The sequence below is a fragment of the Canis aureus genome, chromosome 38 (genome assembly GCF_053574225.1).
Source record: "Canis aureus isolate CA01 chromosome 38, VMU_Caureus_v.1.0, whole genome shotgun sequence".
Taxonomy (NCBI): domain Eukaryota; kingdom Metazoa; phylum Chordata; class Mammalia; order Carnivora; family Canidae; genus Canis; species Canis aureus.
In genome coordinates this window covers 776,352-796,634 of record NC_135648.1, presented here as the reverse complement: position 1 = coordinate 796,634, position 20,283 = coordinate 776,352, and the positions used below count along the sequence as shown (strand labels likewise).

General features: G+C 41.7%; 1 protein-coding gene and 1 pseudogene across 1 annotated transcript; one reads left to right on the top strand and one right to left on the bottom strand.

The window, feature by feature from the left end:
• Positions 1-2,042: 2,042 nt before the first annotated feature.
• Positions 2,043-3,176, top strand: OR6Y1 (olfactory receptor family 6 subfamily Y member 1). The gene is made up of 2 exons (XM_077886656.1): positions 2,043-2,069; positions 2,193-3,176. The coding sequence occupies exons 1-2, from the start codon at positions 2,043-2,045 to the stop codon at positions 3,174-3,176; spliced, it is 1,011 nt and encodes a 336-aa protein (XP_077742782.1).
• An 8,951-nt stretch (positions 3,177-12,127) lies between these two features.
• Positions 12,128-17,157, bottom strand: LOC144307117 (olfactory receptor 10R2-like; annotated as a pseudogene).
• Between the last annotated feature and the right edge of the window lie 3,126 nt (positions 17,158-20,283).

The following is a 20,283-nucleotide window of genomic DNA, read 5'->3' as shown; positions in this document are numbered from 1 at the left end:
TGGAGACCGGTGTCCTATTACGGTGAATCAAAGACATGCCTCCCAAACAGAAATGTCACCCCCCTGTCCCCCACCCCCAGTAGCTGGAAACAGGTTGATTCCAAGTGTCCATTTTCCAGGACAGAGGTGTGCTGAGGAAAAGCCTCAACTATTTGTTAATAGGTTTCAGGCTGGTTGGACTCTCGAACTCAGAGAAGAGAAGAAAGTAGCTGAGAGAAGCTCGGGGTTCACAGACCTTGCCTTGTTTGTGAGCTCCACCATCCCCACTCTGCCTCATGAATGCTAGGCCATGGCAAGCAGGGGCCATTCTGGGGTGTGTGTGTGTGTGTGTGTGTGTGTGTATGGGGGTGTGGGTGTGTGTGAATTAAAGGCTGAGTTCCAACAGAAAACAAATTAGTTGAATTTGCACTATTAGACATTGTGTGGTTTTGGTTTATCCGTATCTGTTTTCCTCTCTAACGTGGAAAACTACGAGGTGACCGTTATGCCTTTCTGTAGGGTCCTAGAGCGAGGTGCCCGTAGCAAGCGACCAGAGCATGGCGTGGGGAGCCATTGTCCAGGTCAGGAAAAACAGACCGCCTTCCCCGGTGTGCCCCACGTGTCCTGCACACAGCAGGGCTGTTGGGAAACAGAGAACAAGAGAGGCCGGTTCTGGAGAAGTGTGGGAGGGAGGAATCAGGCCATAGGACCCAGGGAGAGTCTGGGGAGGGCGAAACATGCAGCATGGGAGGTGCAGGGTGATGCTCAGCTGGCCTGGAAGGAGACAGTACCCTGGGGCGGGGGGCGAGGGGAATGCAGGAGGCTCACTGAACGCATAAGGCACTGGAGTTCTCCGTTTTTTTTCTGATACTATTTTCAAGCAACTTGTGTGTCCTTTAATCTAATACCCCTGGGAAGGACCTACAGTCCCCTCCCTTCTCATTAACCATGGCTGTGGTTTCCACCACGTAGACCTGCGTTGGTTTTTTTGTTTTTCTGTTTTTGTTTTTTGTTTTTTGGGGGGAGCAGACAGTGGGGAGAATTAGCCGGGTATTCTGGAAAGGCCACAGCAAATGTCCACAGGATTTTATTTATTATTTATTATTTATTTATTTATTTATTTATTTATTTATTTATTTATTTATTTTAATAATAAATTCATTTTTTATTGGTGTTCAATTTGCCAACATACAGAATAACACCTGGTGCTCATCCCGTCAAGTGCCCCCCTCAGTGCCCATCACCCAGTCACCCCCACCCCCCTCCTCCCCTTCTACGACCCCTAGTTCATTTTCCAGAGTTAGGAGTCTTCACGTTCTGTCTCCCTTTCTGATATTTCCTACCCATTTCTTCTCCCTTCCCTTCTATTCCCTTTCACTATTATTTAAACTTGAAAGCTCATTTGATGTTTACAGATGTAATGAAATTATATTATACCCACCTTGAAAATAGAAGAACTAGTATTCTGAAAATGAAGTCGTATGCTCATTTTGTTGGAGTGAGACCAAGGTGTGATTTGCTGTGTTTTTTCCAAACTCCTAATCAAGACTCCATACAATGGATTGGATCAAAGAAAACATTACCTTTTAAGTTATCTGTTTGGTTTTGCTTTCCAAGAAGCTGGTGAATATTCATATCAAATGTGCTATGAAACCTGTGCTTGCTCAAATATTGCCTCATTCAAGCTTTCTGATCTTGTTAAATAGGAAAAAAAAAAAAAGAAACAAAGCAAAATAGCAGAATTCTTTCGTTACAGGTAAGTGGGCTTATAAGACTTCTCCAGAGTCATACAGATTATCCCTGGGGGATGGACACCTGAATCGCCTGCCTCCTTTCCATATGTAGTAGATTGGGTTTCTTGCTTATAGCGAAGGGGTGGTTTGAAGGCCATCCTCCTATGCCCGACAGAGATGTTCTCGAAAGGCACAGAACTAACTGGGAGTCATAAGTTTCCAATTTCACTTCTGTAGGACCTTGAATGTGTTCTCTCTCTCTCGGCTTAATTTGAAAAAAAAAAAAATTAAAACATAACCTCCCTAAAGTACGTTTTTTGCTCAAAAGCTATGGTTCTGATCACCAACGAGGAGGAAGTAAGGTCAAAAGGCAGGAGAACTTCTATTGTGCTGAGTTTTCTGGGCGCGGGCTCTATCGATGTCAGTAACCACAGGCTGGTGCTCAGGCCTGGACAAAACTGATTTTGTCTGTGCCCACAGCCAGTGACGATCACCAAGGTTCTGGAAGTGGATAACGATACAGCGACCATCCATTTCATTCTCCTGGGATTTCCAACACGGCCAGCCTTCCAGCTGTTCCTCTTTTTTGTGTTCCTGGCAGCTTACCTGCTGACCCTGCTGGAGAACGCTCTCATCATCCTGGCCATTCGCAGTGATGGACAGTTGCACAAACCCATGTACTTCTTCCTGAGCAACCTCTCCTTCCTGGAGATGTGGTATGTCACGGTCATCAGCCCCAAGATGCTGGTCGACTTCCTCAGCCATGACAAGACCATCTCCTTCAATGGCTGCATGACTCAACTGTACTTCTTTGTGACCTTTGTCTGCACGGAGTACATCCTCCTTGCTGTTATGGCCTTTGACCGCCATGTAGCCATTTGTAATCCTCTACGTTATCCAGTCATCATGACCAACCAGCTGTGTGGTACATTGGCTGCGGGATGCTGGCTCTGTGGGCTCGTGACTGCCATGATTAAGATGGTTTTCATAGCCCGACTCCACTACTGTGGCACCCCCCACATCAATCACTACTTTTGTGATATTTCTCCGCTCCTCAATGTCTCTTGTGAGGATTCCTCACAGGCTGAGCTAGTGGACTTCTTCTTGGCCCTCATGGTCATTGCCGTCCCCCTTTGTGTAGTGGTGGCATCTTACGCCACCATTCTCAGCACCATCATCAGGATCCCTTCTACACAGGGCCGCCAAAAGGCGTTTTCCACCTGTGCCTCTCACCTGACGGTTGTAATCCTCTTCTACTCTACAACCCTTTTCACCTATGCCCGCCCCAAGCTCATGTACGCCTATAACTCCAACAAAGCGGTGTCTGTGCTCTACACTGTCATCGTCCCCCTGCTCAACCCCATCATCTACTGTCTGAGGAACCGTGAAGTAAAGGCAGCCCTCAAGAAGACCATACTTTGCAAAGGAAGTGGGCCCGCGGAAGACGTGGCTTTGAGGAATTAAAAATTTTATAGAGTCCCTTCAGGCCTGGGTGCAGAGATGACTTCACGCCTCACAGTCCACACTCAGCCCTTTGCTTATCTATCGGCCTCCAGTACCGATCCCCTGTGTGTGCGTACATGCATGAACGCGCTATAGAACCATATCCCCAAGAGGCAGCCTCTTCTTCTAGCTCAGCAGATAAGTTCTAAACATTTTCCAAAAATTATTTGAAATGAGGACAGATTTTTTTTCTTCCACTAAAATACAAAGTCCATGAGAGCAAAGATTTGTGTCTGTTTTACCAACGTGTCATCTGTGCATCCAGCTGTGTCTGTCACACAGTAGGTGCTTAATACACATTTGTTGAAAGGATGGTTGGTTGACTAAATACACGTTTTGAACACAGAAGATGAAGATGGCAATTGTGAACCCATTTTGACATTTTGGCCCTTCCAGTTCTTCTCTCTCTCCCTTCTGACTGTTTCTGTTCTACCTCTTTTTCCTTCTTCTCTGCTAACTCGGTTTCATCTTTCCTCTTACAGACTTAGAGATTTGCTCGCTCTCTCCCTGCCCCCCTCCTTCCCTCCTCACTTCCTCCCATCTGTCTATTTTTCCAGAGACACTGGCATGTGTTCATCCAAATAAACTCATCACCTTATCTTAAGTGACTTGTTTGTGGATTCAAAAGTTCAAAGCCAATGAGTGGCCCAAGCATATCATGTGTTTTCAAAATGTTAAGCATGAAAAAAGAAGCTTTTCTATATTTCCCTACCATAGATTTTATTAACGATTACTTTTCACTTCTTATATTGCAGTTAGGCTTTTTAAAATTAGCTTTGTAAAGTATAATTCCATTCAACAACTTTCACCTTTTTAAAGTGTACTGAATTTTGGAAAAGTGAAGTGTACAGTTGTCAAACAACAACCAACACTACGTAGAACATTTCCATCAACCTCAAAAGTTTCATTGTGCCTTTTTTCATTAAATCTCTTACTCATACCCCTAGACCTAGCCACTGGCGAGAGATAGGCTTTTTGTCACTGTAGCTTTGCCTTTTCTAGAAATTTATATATGCAGAATCACACCATCTGTAGTCTTTTGTGTCAGGCTCATTTATCATAATGCCTTTAAGTTTCTTAAAATATTTTATTTTTTATTTTTTTATTTTTTTATGATAGTCACAGAGAGAGAGAGAGAGAGAGAGAGAGAGGCAGAGACACAGGCAGAGGGAGAAGCAGGCTCCATGCACCAGGAGCCCAACGTGGGATTCGATCACGGGTCTCCAGGATCGCGCCCTGGGCCAAAGGCAGGCGCCAAACCGCTGTGCCACCCAGGGATCCCCAATTTTTTTTTATTGAAGTATAATTAACATGCAGTGTTATGTCATTTTCAGGTGCACAACATTATTATTTAACAATTCTCTACATTTCTCAGTGCTCATCATAATAAGTGGACTCTTAATCCCCTTTCTCTATGACCCTCAACCCCACAGATGTTATCTCTCTCTCTCTGTCTGGTTTATTCCATGTAGCAGTGTACCCTCTAGCTCCACCCGTGCAGTTGCCACCAACAAAACCCACCAACAAAAACCCCTCGGGGCACCCCCACCAACAAAACCCACCAAAAAAAAAAAAAAAACCCTCCGGGCAGCTCCAAGAGAACCCCCTGCTATCTGTGAGACTGCAGCCCTATAGGGGGCCTGAGGACAGGCATCTGGCCCCACTGCTGACCCACCCAGCTACAAGCCCACACATGCTTTGAAGACCCTTCCATGTTGTTGTGCATATGGGTTACCTGGCCCTGGTGAGTGCTAGTCTACCGTATGGACAGAACACACTTTGTTTCTCTATGTACCAGTTGATGGGCATTTAGGCTGTTTCTAGTCTCTTATCAATAAAGCTACTGTGCATGTTTAAAATCAGTTTTGTTGTGACTGTCGACTTTAGTCTCTTCAGGAGATGAGGCTTGTTACGATATTGTCACCACACAGTAGGACAAGTTTCTGCTTAAGTTCACGAAGATTGTCAAATATCCCAAAGTACCCCAACTCTTCTATATTCCTACATAACGTGTGAGAATTCTAGATGTTCACAGCCTCTTCAATGGTTGGTAATGCCAAACTTTTCACGTGGTCATCTAGGAGGGTATATGATGGTCTCACGTGGGCTGTAACTTCTATTGTCTTAATGTTGAACACCTTTTCATTTAATTATTTGAAATTTTGAAAACTTCCTTGTGGAAGTGTCTGATCAAATAGTTCCCCCAACTTTTAAACTAGATGTTTTTTTTTTTGTCTTGTAATTATATATAACCTTTAAGATGCAATTATTTCTTTATTTTTATTTTTATTTTTTTATTTTTATTTTTTATTATTTATTCATGACAGTCATAGAGAGAGGAGAGAGAGGCAGAGACACAGGCAGAGGGAGAAGCGGGCTCCATGCTGGGAGCCCGACTGGGATTCGATCCCGGGACACCAAAGGCAGGCGCTAAACTGCTGAGCCACCCAGGGATCCCCTGATGCAATTATTTCTTATACTCAGATGCAATTATTTCTCAGATACATGTTTTACTAATACATTCTCCCACTTGGTGGCTGGCCTTTCATTTTCTTAAAAGTGTGTTTTGAAGAGACTTTTGGTTTTTCATCGTTTTGGAGGCTCAAAGCCCCAGATCCAGATCCCTGCTAATCCAGTTCCTGATGAGGACTCATCCAGGCTTGCAGATGGGCTCCCTCTTGTGTGCTCACGTGGTGGAGAGAGAACATAACCACCTTCAGCCTTACTGATCTGCATGAAGGACCACGTCCAGATACATGTCAGGGGCTTCTACATAGGAGTTTGAGGGACCACAAACAGTCCATAAGAAAGTGTGTAGAAAGTGTGTATTCATACCACTTTCTCCTTAAATATTTAGTTTAAATTAACTGCTGAACTAATCTGGACTGGGACATTCATTTGTAAAAAGTTTTAAACTATAAAGCCTGTTTTTAATAAGATTTAGGAATATTCAGGTTATTGGTTTATTCTGGAGTGAGCTTTGAACTACGTTTTTCACGTAATATGACATTTATTTTGTCAGATTTATTAGCATAAAGTTGTCCATGATATTTCTTTAAATGTCTACAGTAGGGAGGCCTGGGGGGCTCAGTGGTTGAGCCTCTGCCTTCAGCCCAGGGCATGACCCCGAGGTCCTGGGATCGAGTCCCACATCAAGCTCCCTGCAGGGAGCCTTCTTCTCCCTCTGTCCGTGTCTCTGTCTCTCTGTGTCTCTCATGAATAAATAAATAAAAATATAAATAAATAAATATCTACAGTACATGTAAGGTAGCTTTTGCTTATTGCTTAATATTGATAATTTGTGTCTTCTCTCTTTTATCTTGATCAGTTTCCCTAGAGATTTATCAGTTTTTAAGTTTTTTTCAATAAAATTTCTTTGATTTTATTGGTTTTGTTGATTTTCTCTTTACTATTTTATCATGTGAAGAACATACATAATATCCTTTCTTTTGCTTGACTTACTAGAATTAGTTCTTTTTTCTTGTTTCTTAAGACGGAAGTTTAGCCTATATATTTGGATCTCTTCTTTTGTATTATAAGCATTTAATGCTATACATTTCCCCTTAAACCCTGTTCTAATTGCCTCCAAATAATTTTGATATGTCATGTTTTCATTTTATTCAGTTTAAAATAATTCTAATTTCTTTTGTGATTTTCCCCCCTTTGGCCTATCAGCTATTTAGGAGGAATTTAAGTGTAAATAATCTGATTGATATGTTCTAGATATCTTTGTGTTTTTTAGTTTTAACTTAATTGTAACCAGAGAACATATCTTTACATATTAATTAAATCTTACAAAATATTCCGAGACTTGTTCATGGCTATGTATGTGGTCTATCTTGGTAACTATTCCTTGGACATTTTAAAAGAATGTGCATTCTGTTTTGGGATGGAACATGCCAAAAATATCAATTAGATCATATTGGTTAAGAGTATTGCTAAAATCTTCTACATTTTTATTTTATCTTTATATATTATATTACATTGATTATATTATATCCTTATATATTTTATAGCTACATATATAGTATATCCTAGTCATTTTATATCCCTACTTTAGGTATCCTTATTCTTTCAGTTACTGAGACTAAAGTGTTGAACTTCTCAATGAACTATGTGTTCATCTGTTTCTCATTATTTTTTATCAGAGTTTTACTTAATGAATTTTCAATTTTTGTGATTCTATGCATATACATTTGGGATTCACATGTTTTTTTGCTGGATTGAACTCTTTACTATTCTGAAATTACATCTTTGTCTCAAGGAATGTCCCTTGTTCTAAGGTTAATTTTATTAGCTGATATTAGTATAGTCACTTCTGCTTATATTTCATTTGGGTGTCATGGTATGTTTTTTTTTTTTCTTTTTATCTTCAACTTACTTGTTGTTCATAATCAAAGTAGTCACCTTAGAGACTGTATATAAGTAGATCTTTTGTTATCCAATTGGATAATCTCTGGTCTTACATTTTTATCCCATTTTTACTGTCTTTTTAAAGTAACTGAATATATTCCAGCAATTCCATTTTACCTCATTTTTGGCTTACCAGTGTTTGTTTTAAGGCAACTTTCTATGATAATGGAAATGTTATACATCTGTCTGGTCTCTTTTCTGGGGGGCCTATGCTGCCTGTTGTCCAATGTCTGAAAACTACTGTTTTATTTTTGTTTTTAAAGATTTTATTTATTTGTTCATGAGAGACACACACAGAGAGAGAGAATCAGAGACACAGGCAGAGGGAGAAGCAGGCTCCCCATGGGAACCCTGATGCAGGACTTTATCCCAGGACCCTCACCTGAGTCAAAGGCAGATGCTCAACCACTGAACCACCCAGGTGCCCTGAAAACTGCTGTTTTGTATATTTTTCCTAATATTTAATTTTTTTAAGGTGGGGGTTCAACTCCAATTTCTTTTTTTTTTTATAAATTTATTTTTTATTGGTGTTCAATTTGTCAACATATAGAATAACACCCAGTGCTCATCCAATTTCTATTAACCCATCTTGGTAGGAACAAGAGTTGTTACTTACCTTATTGATATTCATTAAGTTACTCAAGGTTTTGTGTGTGTGTGTGTATATACACACACACACACACATATATATATAATGTACATGTATATATACATGTATATATAATGTTGGTATATATATAAACACATATATTTTAATATAAAAATGTGTAGGAAGAGGAGCCAAAAGAAAAAAAAAAAGAGAGCGCCACTTACAATGTATATAAATATCACAATCAAAATCTTTTATTTAATGAGATAGAACCACCATCCTTGTCTGTGTGAGTATGTAAATATTTGAAGGAAGGATAAATCATGGATAGAGTTTGAAAGCTGGTGTATTAATTTATTGCATTGATATCAGCATGTTGATTCCTCCCCTCATTTTCCAATATCTATTCTGAGGTTGCCTTTCCTGCCTAAAACTCCACGAATCAAGGGGAAATGAAAAAGTCTTTCTCTAGGATCAGTTGTCTGGGTTCCTTGGAGCTGCTCCAACTTCTCTTTATATCAACATTTGGGAAAGTGTGTGTGCTTTGGCATAACTGTGCTGAAAGCATCCAATCTGAAAAACATAGACCCACTCCTACTTTGTGTCCATTTACATAATGTCAGATCCTGAACCCTGTTTGTCCAGGATGGGGGTAAAGCCCTAATTACATAGAAAGGGATTCGGAGAGCACCAATACATAGGGAATAGACAAAATGCAAGGAGTAGGAAAAGGACTGATATTTGACAACTCTGAAGGAGATGCCTTGTACTCGAACAGGAGTGGAAAAAATATTAGAATAATTGTGGGGTAGGTACCTTTGTAAAGTCGGTGGTCAGAGGAATAGGGCATTTCAGTCTGCTACTTGGTGTTTTCCCGTAAAGAATGATACAGTGTCCTGGAGTGGCACTGTGTTTGGAAGGACTGAGGGAGAGGGCTGTGGACTGGAGCGTTAAATTGATGTTTTAGGTAGAAGTGAGTATATGTGCAAGAGCTTTTGCAAAGCATAGGTTGATATTTTTTTCAGGAAAAAAAAGTAAAAAAATTTACATTTGAAAGTGTTGATTATTATTTTATTGTAATGATCTGATTTATTAACTTGATTTTCTCCAGCAGCATTTAACTTCAAAAGGAATGTTGGAAAAGTTGAATCACTGGGCTTTTAAGGCTGAGGTTTTGCCACACAACACTCATCTCTTCTTTTATTTTATAAGCAAACATTTAGAAAGGACAAGTGAAACTCTGAGGAGAGTGATCAGGTGGAGTGGCTTGAAGTTCTGACTGTAGAATCTGGAAAAATAGTCTGATGAGCAAGGGGAGTCTTGTAGGGGAGACACTGCCTTCTCTGGATCATCTCTGGATCTGGAAACCTCACCTACTGCACCGCTTCTGTCCACTTAATCTCATCACAGTGGGGGGTTTGTCGAAATGAAGAAGGAAGGGAAGCCTTGAACAGTAAAGCATAGAACATGAGCTTTAAGAGCAGTTATCAATGATATAGTTGTTCTGGGGCATCGCTGCCATAACCATGACTTGTAAGGGGTACGTGGTGGGGACACGAGAGACTGGACAGGGAACACAACCGTGGCACGGTCTCTGTGACAATACAGGGCACTTCCCAAGCACCTGAAAAGATTTCCTGATTGCACTTCAGAAATCCACTCTCCCTCAGGCTCCTGCTTGTGCCGTCTGCCTACTATAATGCTGCCGGCCAGGGAATCCCGACTGTGTCACAAATCATCTTGTCTGCTTGCCCACCGATCTGATGTCCTTTCCAGGAGCATACTTTGGGAAAGGGAGGAGCTATTTCTTTTTTAGAGCTCACAGGTGCTGCAGAAGAGCACATATTCTGTGATTCCCATGGAGCAGAAGTTGAGGGTGAGCACCCCTAAACGGAGCTCCTGGAGATGGAGAAGGTGATTCTGTTTAGTGGAGTACCCACGATGAAGGTGGAAACGTCTGAGCACGTGAGCCATCACAGTCGGTGCTTGGCAGGCCTGTGTGCCTAGCCCAGTGCTCTTTATTGGGCATAAATCAGCACTGGAATCCACGCAGCCACCGTTGACTGTGTTTCTACACACAACAAAAACCGTTTAGCCTTCAGCTCTGGAAGAAGGAACAGAATGCAGTGACAAGGGACATAACCAGTAGGCTCAATGTCATAAATTGTTGTGCCCAAGATTGCGAATCCGAGAAACCACCAAGGAGCCAACACCGATGCAAGTACATGAGGGTTTATTTACAAGCTCGAGATTGGGTCTGTATACTCCATACAGCAGAGCAGGGACTTGGACCCCGAGACTAAGAAGCACAGCAGTGTTATAGGGGCCAGTGGCCAATGAGATTGTAACACACATAGAAAGTTGCACATCATGTCGGTCCACACGCAGGTGGCCAATTGAATCACAATTTACCCTATAGCAACCATTTGAACTAGCCTATCATTCTGGTTAGAATTGGCTTGCAGGTTTGGCGGGCAAAAGATGGAGTTTACATTTTTTTTTTTTTTTTTTTTTTTTTGGTGGTTAGAGGTCCCGCATTCCTATGTGGGTTGGTTTCCGATAAGAGTGTGCTTAGTAGTTAGATTAGGGTGAGGGAGTGTCTTAAGCAATAGGCAGGTCATGTGTGGGGTTTTACATGAGAGGGCGGGTGTAGCACAGAATGGAGTTAGTCCTGCTTTGCTCATCTAGGGATAGGGGATTTTTGTTAGATTTCCTGGGTCCCACAAAATGAACTATGAAAAGATCTGGATATTTTGGCCTAAAGTCAAACGCAGAGATTTAAGGAGAAAATACAAAGTATTAGGTTTCTTTAGAGGATAATACAACTAAACTAAACCAATGAAAAAAGGCTTTGTAAGGATAGGACTGTGGATGCACAACATGAAATCCTTTAGTCTAAAAGACATTGGAGTCACAGGAGAACACACAATTGACAGAAATTACCAGGAAAAGTGAGGGGAAAAAAAATCTAAGCTGGACTGACCTAAAATTGACTTCCAGCACAAGGCAGATGACTGTCCTGTCACCTGGAATGTTGCACCTATTTCCCGATGAGTCATTGGAAGAATATTATTAACAAAATGGGGAATATCTTGAGAATAATCCAGAGAATGATAACCAAGATTTTGAGGGGTCTGTAGACTCCTAGTTATCATAAAGGTCAAACGAGTCATCAGGGGAGTTAAAGGTCCTGCAAAGGGAAGTACGTTATCCTCTTCAAAGGTTTGAATTGCTGCTGCATAAGTTAAATATTAGATAGGAGACGTGCATCTCCAGAGATAATAACTAGGGCCCAAAGGAAGAAGAGGCACAAAGCTGGGACTCAATAGCACATTGGGATATTTAATAGTGTCTGGGCCCCTAGTGAGTAGTCAGAGGCTGGGATACTGGAGGTGAGGCTCTGTATTGATAGTGCATGAGAGTGATGGCCTTGGATCCTTTGCAACATGGATGGCTCATCATTTTAGTAATAATTTTCAGTTAGATTTATTCCATTTTACCCACAGTTTTTGTGAAGGACCCTACTAAGATCTTCTTAAATCTCCAAGAAGCTGTGATGGTTGAACCATCTAAACTGAATTACCTTTCCCAATAGGGAAATAGTGCTATATTTAGCACCCAATAGGTTCTACCTATCCTTCCTGGAATGGAACAAAATCATTCTTAAGTGTTCTGAAAAATCAAAATACTTACTTGTGCAACTTTAAAAGTATTTGAGATTTGTACCTGATTAACAATCAGCCCAAATTCACGGCTGCTCTCCACAATGCTCTCCAAAATAATACCCTGGGGAAGCTTGCACTGGGAAGCTATGCTATGCTGTGCAAATGGAAGAAGACAGTGTCATCAGCTCTGTAATTGCCACTATGTCCTCAAGAAAGGAAGTTTTCAGGGATGCAACGTATTCTCATCACAGAGCTTTAGGATAAAATCCTCCTCTGCCAATCACTTTCTGAATGGCCATCTGGACATCTTTGTTCCTGAGGCTATAAACCATTGGGCTCAACAATGGAGTCACAACTGTATAGGTCGTTGTCACAAGCCTGACTTTGTTAGATGAGAACTCGGCTGAGGGCCGCAGGTAGACAGAGGAGGCACAGCCATTGTGGACGATGACCACAGTGGGGTGGGAGACACAGGTGGAGAAGGCTTTCTGCTTGCCATCAGGGTGAGATCTTCAGGATGGTATGGACAATGCAGCAGTAAGAGATGCAGATGTAAGTCAGGGGGACCAGGAGGGCTAGAACTCCACCAATGAGGACGACCGGCTCGTTGACATAGGTTTCAATACAGGCAAGCCAGGAGATGTCACAGAAGTAGTGGTTGATTTTATTGGGGCCACAAAAAGGGAGTTCAAAGACTAAAACGGGAGCCTGTCAATGAGGATAAAAAAACAATCACAGCACAGGTGGCTGCCAGTTGTCTACATACCTGCCAGCTCATTAGGGTAGGGTACCGAAGTGGATGACAAGTGGCAGCAGAGCGGTCATAACCCATGACCCTGAGCAGCATGTAATCAGTGACAGCAAAACCGAGGAAGAACAAGATCTGAGTAGCACAGTTAATAAATGAGATTGTTCTGATCAGAGACAACAGATTTATGAGCATCTTGGGCAGGATGACAAAGACGTAGCATGTCTCAGAGATGGAGAGGATCCCCAGGAAGAAGTACATAGGTCCTTGGAGACTGCCATCCAGGCGTATGACAACGACAACGGCGATGTTCCCCTTCAGAATAATCAGATACAGGCAGAGAAACACAGCAAAGGGGACGAGCTGGATTTCTCAAAGGTTGGAGAACCCAAGCAATAGGAACACTGTGACAGAGGAGGGAGAAATTAGCTTGGTTGGCTTGGTCCCCAAGACTGACCTACAGAGAACAGGATTGAACGAACAGGCTATTTATTTACCCTGAAAGATGCAGGTAGTTCATCCCACTACGATTGAGAAACAACCAAAAGAAGAGGAAAGGGAAATGCTCGCAGGGAATGGCCTGTCAATCCTGTCACTTTGTGGAGCTGTTTCAAAACTCAGAGTACACCTACTTCCAGTGACGTACCTGCGTCCCTTATAGTGCTGAAGTCCAGGTAATTTTTTTCACGCTGCCTATTTTGAATAGCAGTTAGGGAATAGAAATATCTGCAGAGTTCCCGTGTGACAATCTCAGCTCTACTCAGCTCTGCATCTGCGTGGTCCTCCGTGCATCCACATTCCCATCTGTAACATAAAGATGCTAACAACGCCTCCGTCCCCAGTTCCTTATAGAAGTTAAAGCACGTGGCACAGCACATGCTCATGGTAGATTGTCAGTAGATGTCAGCTTCTGCTCCCCATGTTGTTGAATCTTCTGGAAGTGGTGGCTACTTCTGACATTACCTTCTGGATGTGTGTTCAGTGTATTTCCAACCACGATTTTCTTTTTAACCCTGTAAGTTCATTTCTACAAAACTATTGAACCAACATTCAAACCCAACTCTTATTTGTGCATATTTTTAGTGATAATAATGTGTTGGGTAGCCCAGGTGGCTCAGTGGTTTAGCACCTGCCTTCGGCCCAGGGCATGATTCTGGGGTCCCGGGATCGAGTCCCACGTTGGGCTCCCTGCGTGGCTCCTGCTTCTCCCTCTGCCTGCCTCTCTCTCTCTCTGTGTCTCTCATGAGTAAATAAATAAAATCTTTAAAAAAAATAATGTGGTGATGTCAGTTTATCTTCTGATTGAATCCCACAACCTGTTTGGCCCACTGGAGAGGGGGAAGTTGGAGGGGGACTTGCCTGAAGTAGCTCTAGAACCATCTAGGTTCTCACAATCAAGCTGGTCGTTGGTTTTCCCACCTGCATACCACTCTGCCAGGAAAAGCAACGTGGTTTAGAGTTCTGTTGTAATTGTAGTTTTAAGATTTATTTATTTATTTATGATAAACATAGAGAGGAGAGAGAGAGGCAGGGACACAGGCAGAGGGAGAAGCAGGCTCCATGCAAAGAGCCCGACATGGGACTCGATCCCGAGACTCCAGGATCCCGCCCTGGGCCAAAGGCAGGGGCTAAACCACTGAGCCACCCAGGGATCCCCTATCTGTAGTTTTAAACTTCAGACAGAAATCCGTCCAATCTATGAGACCTTTCCTCAGTATGAGACATTATATCTCTGCACATTTTCCCTGGATTTCCAACAGAACTCGCTGCTGTGTTGGCGACATCTGGCATTGAGGGGTTCGGCTCCTGCAATTTTTCTCCACTAAATGATGGGCAGATGCTTTCCCCTCAATTCAATTAAAACCAAGTTTGAATTTATTGAATTTAATAAAGTAATAAGCAATAAGCAAACATCCAGATCAACTCAATGATGGAAGAAAATAAAAACACAGTGTGGATTACAGAATGAAATTCCTTAGCTAACGTAGCTCAAAATTCAAGAGACCAACAGACTGCTGATCCCACACCCCCGGGTTATAGTTCCTTCATTCGTGCCAACTCTGAGTGCTTTCCCTTTAGGTTCCCTGACTCTGGCTTTTCACAGTCCTTTATGCATCTCTTGATGGCCAGCAAGACCAGCAGGACCGTCCCTGTGGAATGTCATTCATTTACCTCCTCAGCTCCCATCTCTAAGGCTTATGCAGTAGGTTTTTGTCCACACAATTTTTGGATAGTGAGGTCCAAAGACAGCAGGGGGTCTGTCTATAAGGAAAAACATCTCAGTTAGACACAACTTTTACTCTTTTTTTTAATTTTTTTTTATTTATTTATGATAGTCACAGAGAAAGAGAGAGAGAGAGAGAGAGAGAGAGAGGCAGAGACACAGGCAGAAGGAGAAGCAGGCTCCATGCATCGGAAGCCCGACGTGGGATTCAATCCCGGGTCTCCAGGATCGCGCCCTGGGCCAAAGGCAGGTGCCAAACCGCTGCGCCACCCAGGGATCCCCTCCTTTTACTCTTTTGTCACCTGTTAGACTTTTCTGGTATATCGCAGTCACCAGGAAATAGTTTCATGTGGCATTTGAGAATGGACGTTTAATGAACTAAATGTGGGAAGAGACAGAGAATCTTAGGTATTTGCTCTTTCTTTTTCAATTATCCGGAGAAGACTTCCCAAAGGGGCCAGTCTTTCAGGGATGGTGGATGAGAAGGAGCCTATTCCATGGGCTCTAGGAAACATACTTTGTGGCATTGGTTTGAAGCCATCTCTGTGCCTGTTACAGTTCAGTTGGTGATGCCCTATTTTATTTTATTTATCTGCCTCCCAGAGGCATGTACTAGCCTCCATTTTTTAAGCGACCATATACATGCGTGCCTTGCTCTCCTCACATGCTCTTTGTAACGTCACTAACAAGACTAGAGCTCATGGAATCATCAGAACATTTCTAAAATCATCATTTGTGACTGGCACTCGTCTAGAGGACCTAAACACTATCTTCAGTGTTATTTTCTCACATAGAATATTTTACAGTAATAAAATTTCAATAATTTCTTCAGTTAATATTTTCTCACATAGAATATTTTTCAGTAATAAAATTTCAATAATTTCTTCAGTTAATATTTTCTCACATAGAATTACCCAACAAGGGCTACTCCTCTTTGTGCCCTCAGCAAGCGGCTATTAGAATCCAGTGACACCCAGAGATCCTCTAATCAAAAGAGACTAAAATATTAATGTTACTACACAATCGTTTCTGTCCTGAAATGCCTTGTTCTATTCCTTTCTCGGACTGACATCCCAATGCCCCAAACTGTGGATTCCTACTTCCTCCGCTGAGAATTGTGAGAAGTATCCCCTCAAGCATCATTGAAAAACTTTTCTTTGGTCTCTTATTAGCTATGGTGCCAACATGCTGGTATATATTTATACTTTCCAAAACACCAGGGAGCCACTATTGCAATATTATTTTTGGCACAGTTCCAATCCTTTCAATGAGGAGAGAGGATGCAGGAAACACCATGGACCTCAAATCTCACAGGTCCAATTGGATAAAAATGGAACAGGGAAAAAACTGGTGTTGGCAATTAGTTGGCAATTAGTCCCAGAGTGTCTGGTAGCTCATTAGGAGCTGAAAGCTGTTGCTGATTAAGGAAAGCTAGGTGAATGTCAAAACCCATACTGGAGGAGGTGACACGGGGCCATCTCTTTCGAGGCCTGGCAGGCAGGGAAGAAGCCCTTTTTTTCCCTGGGCTTCCCCAGGACAAATCAAGTCTTATTCTGTCCTTGCAAAAGAAGAAACAAAGCTCTCCCTGTTAGTCGAGGTTCACCTGCACCCCACAAATTCTGCACTGAGGAAAGGACATGGAAGCATAGTGTGAGGGAAGGGGAAACATATGATGTCTTAGCAGGCAGAGCTGAGACCTCACAGAACCGCAGTGAAGAACAGATTTGAGGACTGACGGAAGGGTGGAGTGTTTGCAGGTCACAGACCTGACACTGCTTTTCTCTGGCTTCCTACAGATGTCAAGATCTCTAACCAGTGTCTCCCCCAAGAGTGGGGATTAGGATGAAAACCCATAGGTAACACCCAGCATGGCCTGAGGAGTCCTCCAGTGATCCTCGTTCATCCCCACAGTTCTCTGACAGCCTGACCCAACACAGAGGAGAATGGCTGCGACATTGGAGAAAAACCAACAAAGTGCCCGTTCTGTGTTTGTGTGCCACTGCTCCCCTCTGCTGCATTGGGGAGGGGGCTCAAAGTCACACTCTTCTATTGCTGGACTCAGCCAACACAGTTTCCAGAACTGCAAGTTTGCTGGAAATTGTTATGCTTCCTCTTCACTGAAATTATAATATAATATAATATAATATAATAATATAATATAATATAATATAATATAATATAATATAATATAATATAATATAAATAATATAAAAATCCCACCCTCTGTACCTTCTCTCATGAGTCGTGGGTGACTCACACTGGGATGTGAGAGAGGATTCAGGGTACTTGTCAGCAAGGTCCATCCCCACAGGGCTGTCTGCTGCAGGCCCCAGGGTGGCTCCAGGCAGAGCTGTTCCTATTGGCAGTCCCCAGCAGCTGCCTGCCGAGCAGCAGAAACTCCCAAATGAGCTCATTCCTCACTCAAGAGTTTTTTTCTTTGAGTCCTATCACATTCAGAGGCTGCCGGCGAGATCTGATGGTAGCTCCTGCTGCTTCCAGCAAGTGTCAGATGTGCACGTGAGTCCTGCCGAAGAGCTGCTGGATCCTGGGGTTTGTAAGACACCTCATCCGTTCAGTGCATCTTCCTGAATAAATATTTCCTCCCAGGGAAACTTCCTCAGCCTCGCTGCGGCACAGCACCCGTTCAAAGACCCCTAAGGTTTCGAAGCAGGAAAAAATCTTAAAAATGCTGTAGTCAAAAAAAAAAAAAAAATACTGTAGTCAGTCATATTTTTAGAGTCACATTTTGACACAATTATGGACTTAGGACCTGCCTCTTATTTCCTTCCCATCAGTGGAAGATACTTTCTAGGAAGTTAAAAATAGCCTTTTTAAAAAAATATTTATTTATTTATTTATGATAGACAGAGAGAGAGAGAGAGAGGCAGAGACACAGGCAGAGGGAGAAGCAGGCTCCATGCTGGGAGCCCGACGTGAGACTCGATCCCGGGACCCCGGGGTCACGCCCTGGGCCAAAGGCAGGCACTAAACTGCTGAGCCACCCAGGGATCCCCGCCATTTTTTTTTTTAATTAGAGTTTAAACTCAGGTTTCCAGTAAACTTAGATGGATCATAATGCCGTCACAAATATTTTAATACAGTTCATTCATGCAAGCAAAGAAGTATCCCTGGCCATCCTTTAATTGCACATTCAGAGAAAAGTATATAAACTAAACTCAAATTGAGGAGCTTTGTGTCAAATAAAGTTTTGCTTGTAAATGCAATGTATCATCCCCAAAGCAGCAGGTCCACACGGCTGTAAGGGTGGCTTTCTTGGCCATAGAAATGTGGTAATTGGGCGCCAATCCCAAGTATGAACAATGTGAACATATGAAGCATAGGTTCTAGTTGTATTTTCCAGCAACTGTTATAGAAAATTAATTCTAATTTCTATATTTACATTCTTTAGGATTCTATGAGATGAAAGTGATCAAGAATCTTCATTTCCATTGTTCTTCTCTCTGCCCTAGAGAGTGAAGAAGAGAAGACACAAACAATATTGCTTTGCATTAAAGTAAAAGAAAAAATATATTAGGTGAAGAAAAAGAAGGAAGTTCATATCAAAGGTACAATTTAAACTCTTTTTAAGGGATGCCGGATGGCTCAGTGGTTGAGCACCTGCCTTTAACTCAGGGCATGACCCCAGAGTCCCAGGATGAGTCCCACATTGAGCTCCCCACAGGGAGTCTGTTCTCCCTCTGCCTGTGTCTCTGTCTCTCTCTGTGTCTCCCATGAATAAATAAATAAACTCTTTAAAAAAAAACTTTTTAAGATATGGCATCTCTGAGCTAAAAATGAAAACAAAAATTTCTAATACATAAAATTATAAGCAGTTTTGAACAGAAAAAGAAATTTTTGTATTTGATATAATGAAAGTGGCTATAAGAGGATACTTAAACTTTAAAGTTACTATTTAATATAAACACTAATAAGACATGATGGTGGATTTTTTTTTTCATATAAACTTGACTGGGTCATGTGGTGCCCAGGTATTTGGTTGTATATTATTCTGGGTGTGCCTGAGAGTTTTCTGGATGAGATTAACATTTAAATTAATAGACTGAGAAAAGCAGATTGCACTCCTCTATGTAGGTGGGCCTCATCCAACTGGATGAAGGTCTGAGTAGACCAAAAAGGCTGAGTAGGAGAGATTTCTCTCCTAATTGAATTAGTCTTCAATTTCCAATAAATTTCCAGCTAAAGATCTTGGGGCTTGTCAGCTTCCATATTTACTTGACCCAAATCCTTATAATATCTATCTATCTATCTATCTATCTATCTATCATCATCATCATCATCAATTTATCATTTATCTACCTGACACATCTGTACAATCTACCTATATAAGATATATAGATATTCTATTGGTTCAGGTTATATTATAAAAAGGAGACTGTTATGTTAGCACTTTGGTTTCCAAGTGAAAGAAGTATGGTGCTATTCACCATAAGAAAAGGGAATTGGTTAGCTTAAACAGTTCTGGACAAATCTGATCAGATGTGCTCAATTCAGGAATTTGAATTACATCATTATGCTGAGTCCTGACTCAGAGATCAACCTCTGAGAAGTGTCTTCATCCATAATTTATTTCTCTCTAACATGCCTCACAATGTTTTGTATAGTTATGATTATTTTTTTCCTCTACATATTTGTTTTCCAACTCCATGGGGTATCTCTCTTCCCATTTTGCTAAATATATAAGCCCCATCTCTAGGATATTGGCTGATACATAACAAATATTCAATAATTCTTTGTTGAGTAAATGAATGTTTAACGAATAAATATTTTCCTCTTTCTCTCTTTTACTTGACTTAGCTTCACTCTTTGTGCTAGATTTCTTTCTCCACAAGCTGGCTTTATCCAAACAACAGGATAAAAATGGAGATTAAAGTCTTAAACCTCCATTCTTAGTGATGCAATTAAAAAGGTTGAGAGTCAGTCTACACAGCTATATATAGAATCTAATCAAGATTCCTCCTAGATAGAATAGAAGGTGGAACACTGTGCAGTTGACTTCACAGGCCTTTTTACCCAACCCTGTACCAAGGGTGGAGGGGGTAGGATTTGTATCTCAACTGAAACATTTGTAATGTTTTCTAGCTAAATTATGTCTTATTGCACTGCTGAAAATGGAAAAAAAAATCCAACTTAAATTGGATTCAGTACATACAAAAGAAGAGGAATCCATCATCCCTGAATCTGCAGCATATCAAGATATTAGCTGCAGACAAACTGTGAGTCACGGATGGTGATGTCATCCGACCATGATGTCATCAGGCCATGGTGTTGTGGGACCAATATCAGCAGATCATAAGGTCATTAGACCACAGTATCATCAGATCTCAGTCTGTTTTCCTAGCTCTCCTCTCTTCTCTCTCAGTTTCACCTCTACATGGGGTTTTCTTCATAGCACTGAAAATGGGAAACAA

What these genes read in the sequence shown, in the direction of transcription:
- OR6Y1 (XM_077886656.1), top strand. Translation starts at nt 2,043, where the DNA reads ATGGTTCTGATCACCAACGAGGAGGAA. An exon ending in TGATCACCAACGAGGAGGAA is followed by an intron (nt 2,070 to 2,192) that starts GTAAGGTCAAAA and finishes CTGTGCCCACAG; the next exon opens with CCAGTGACGATCACCAAGGT.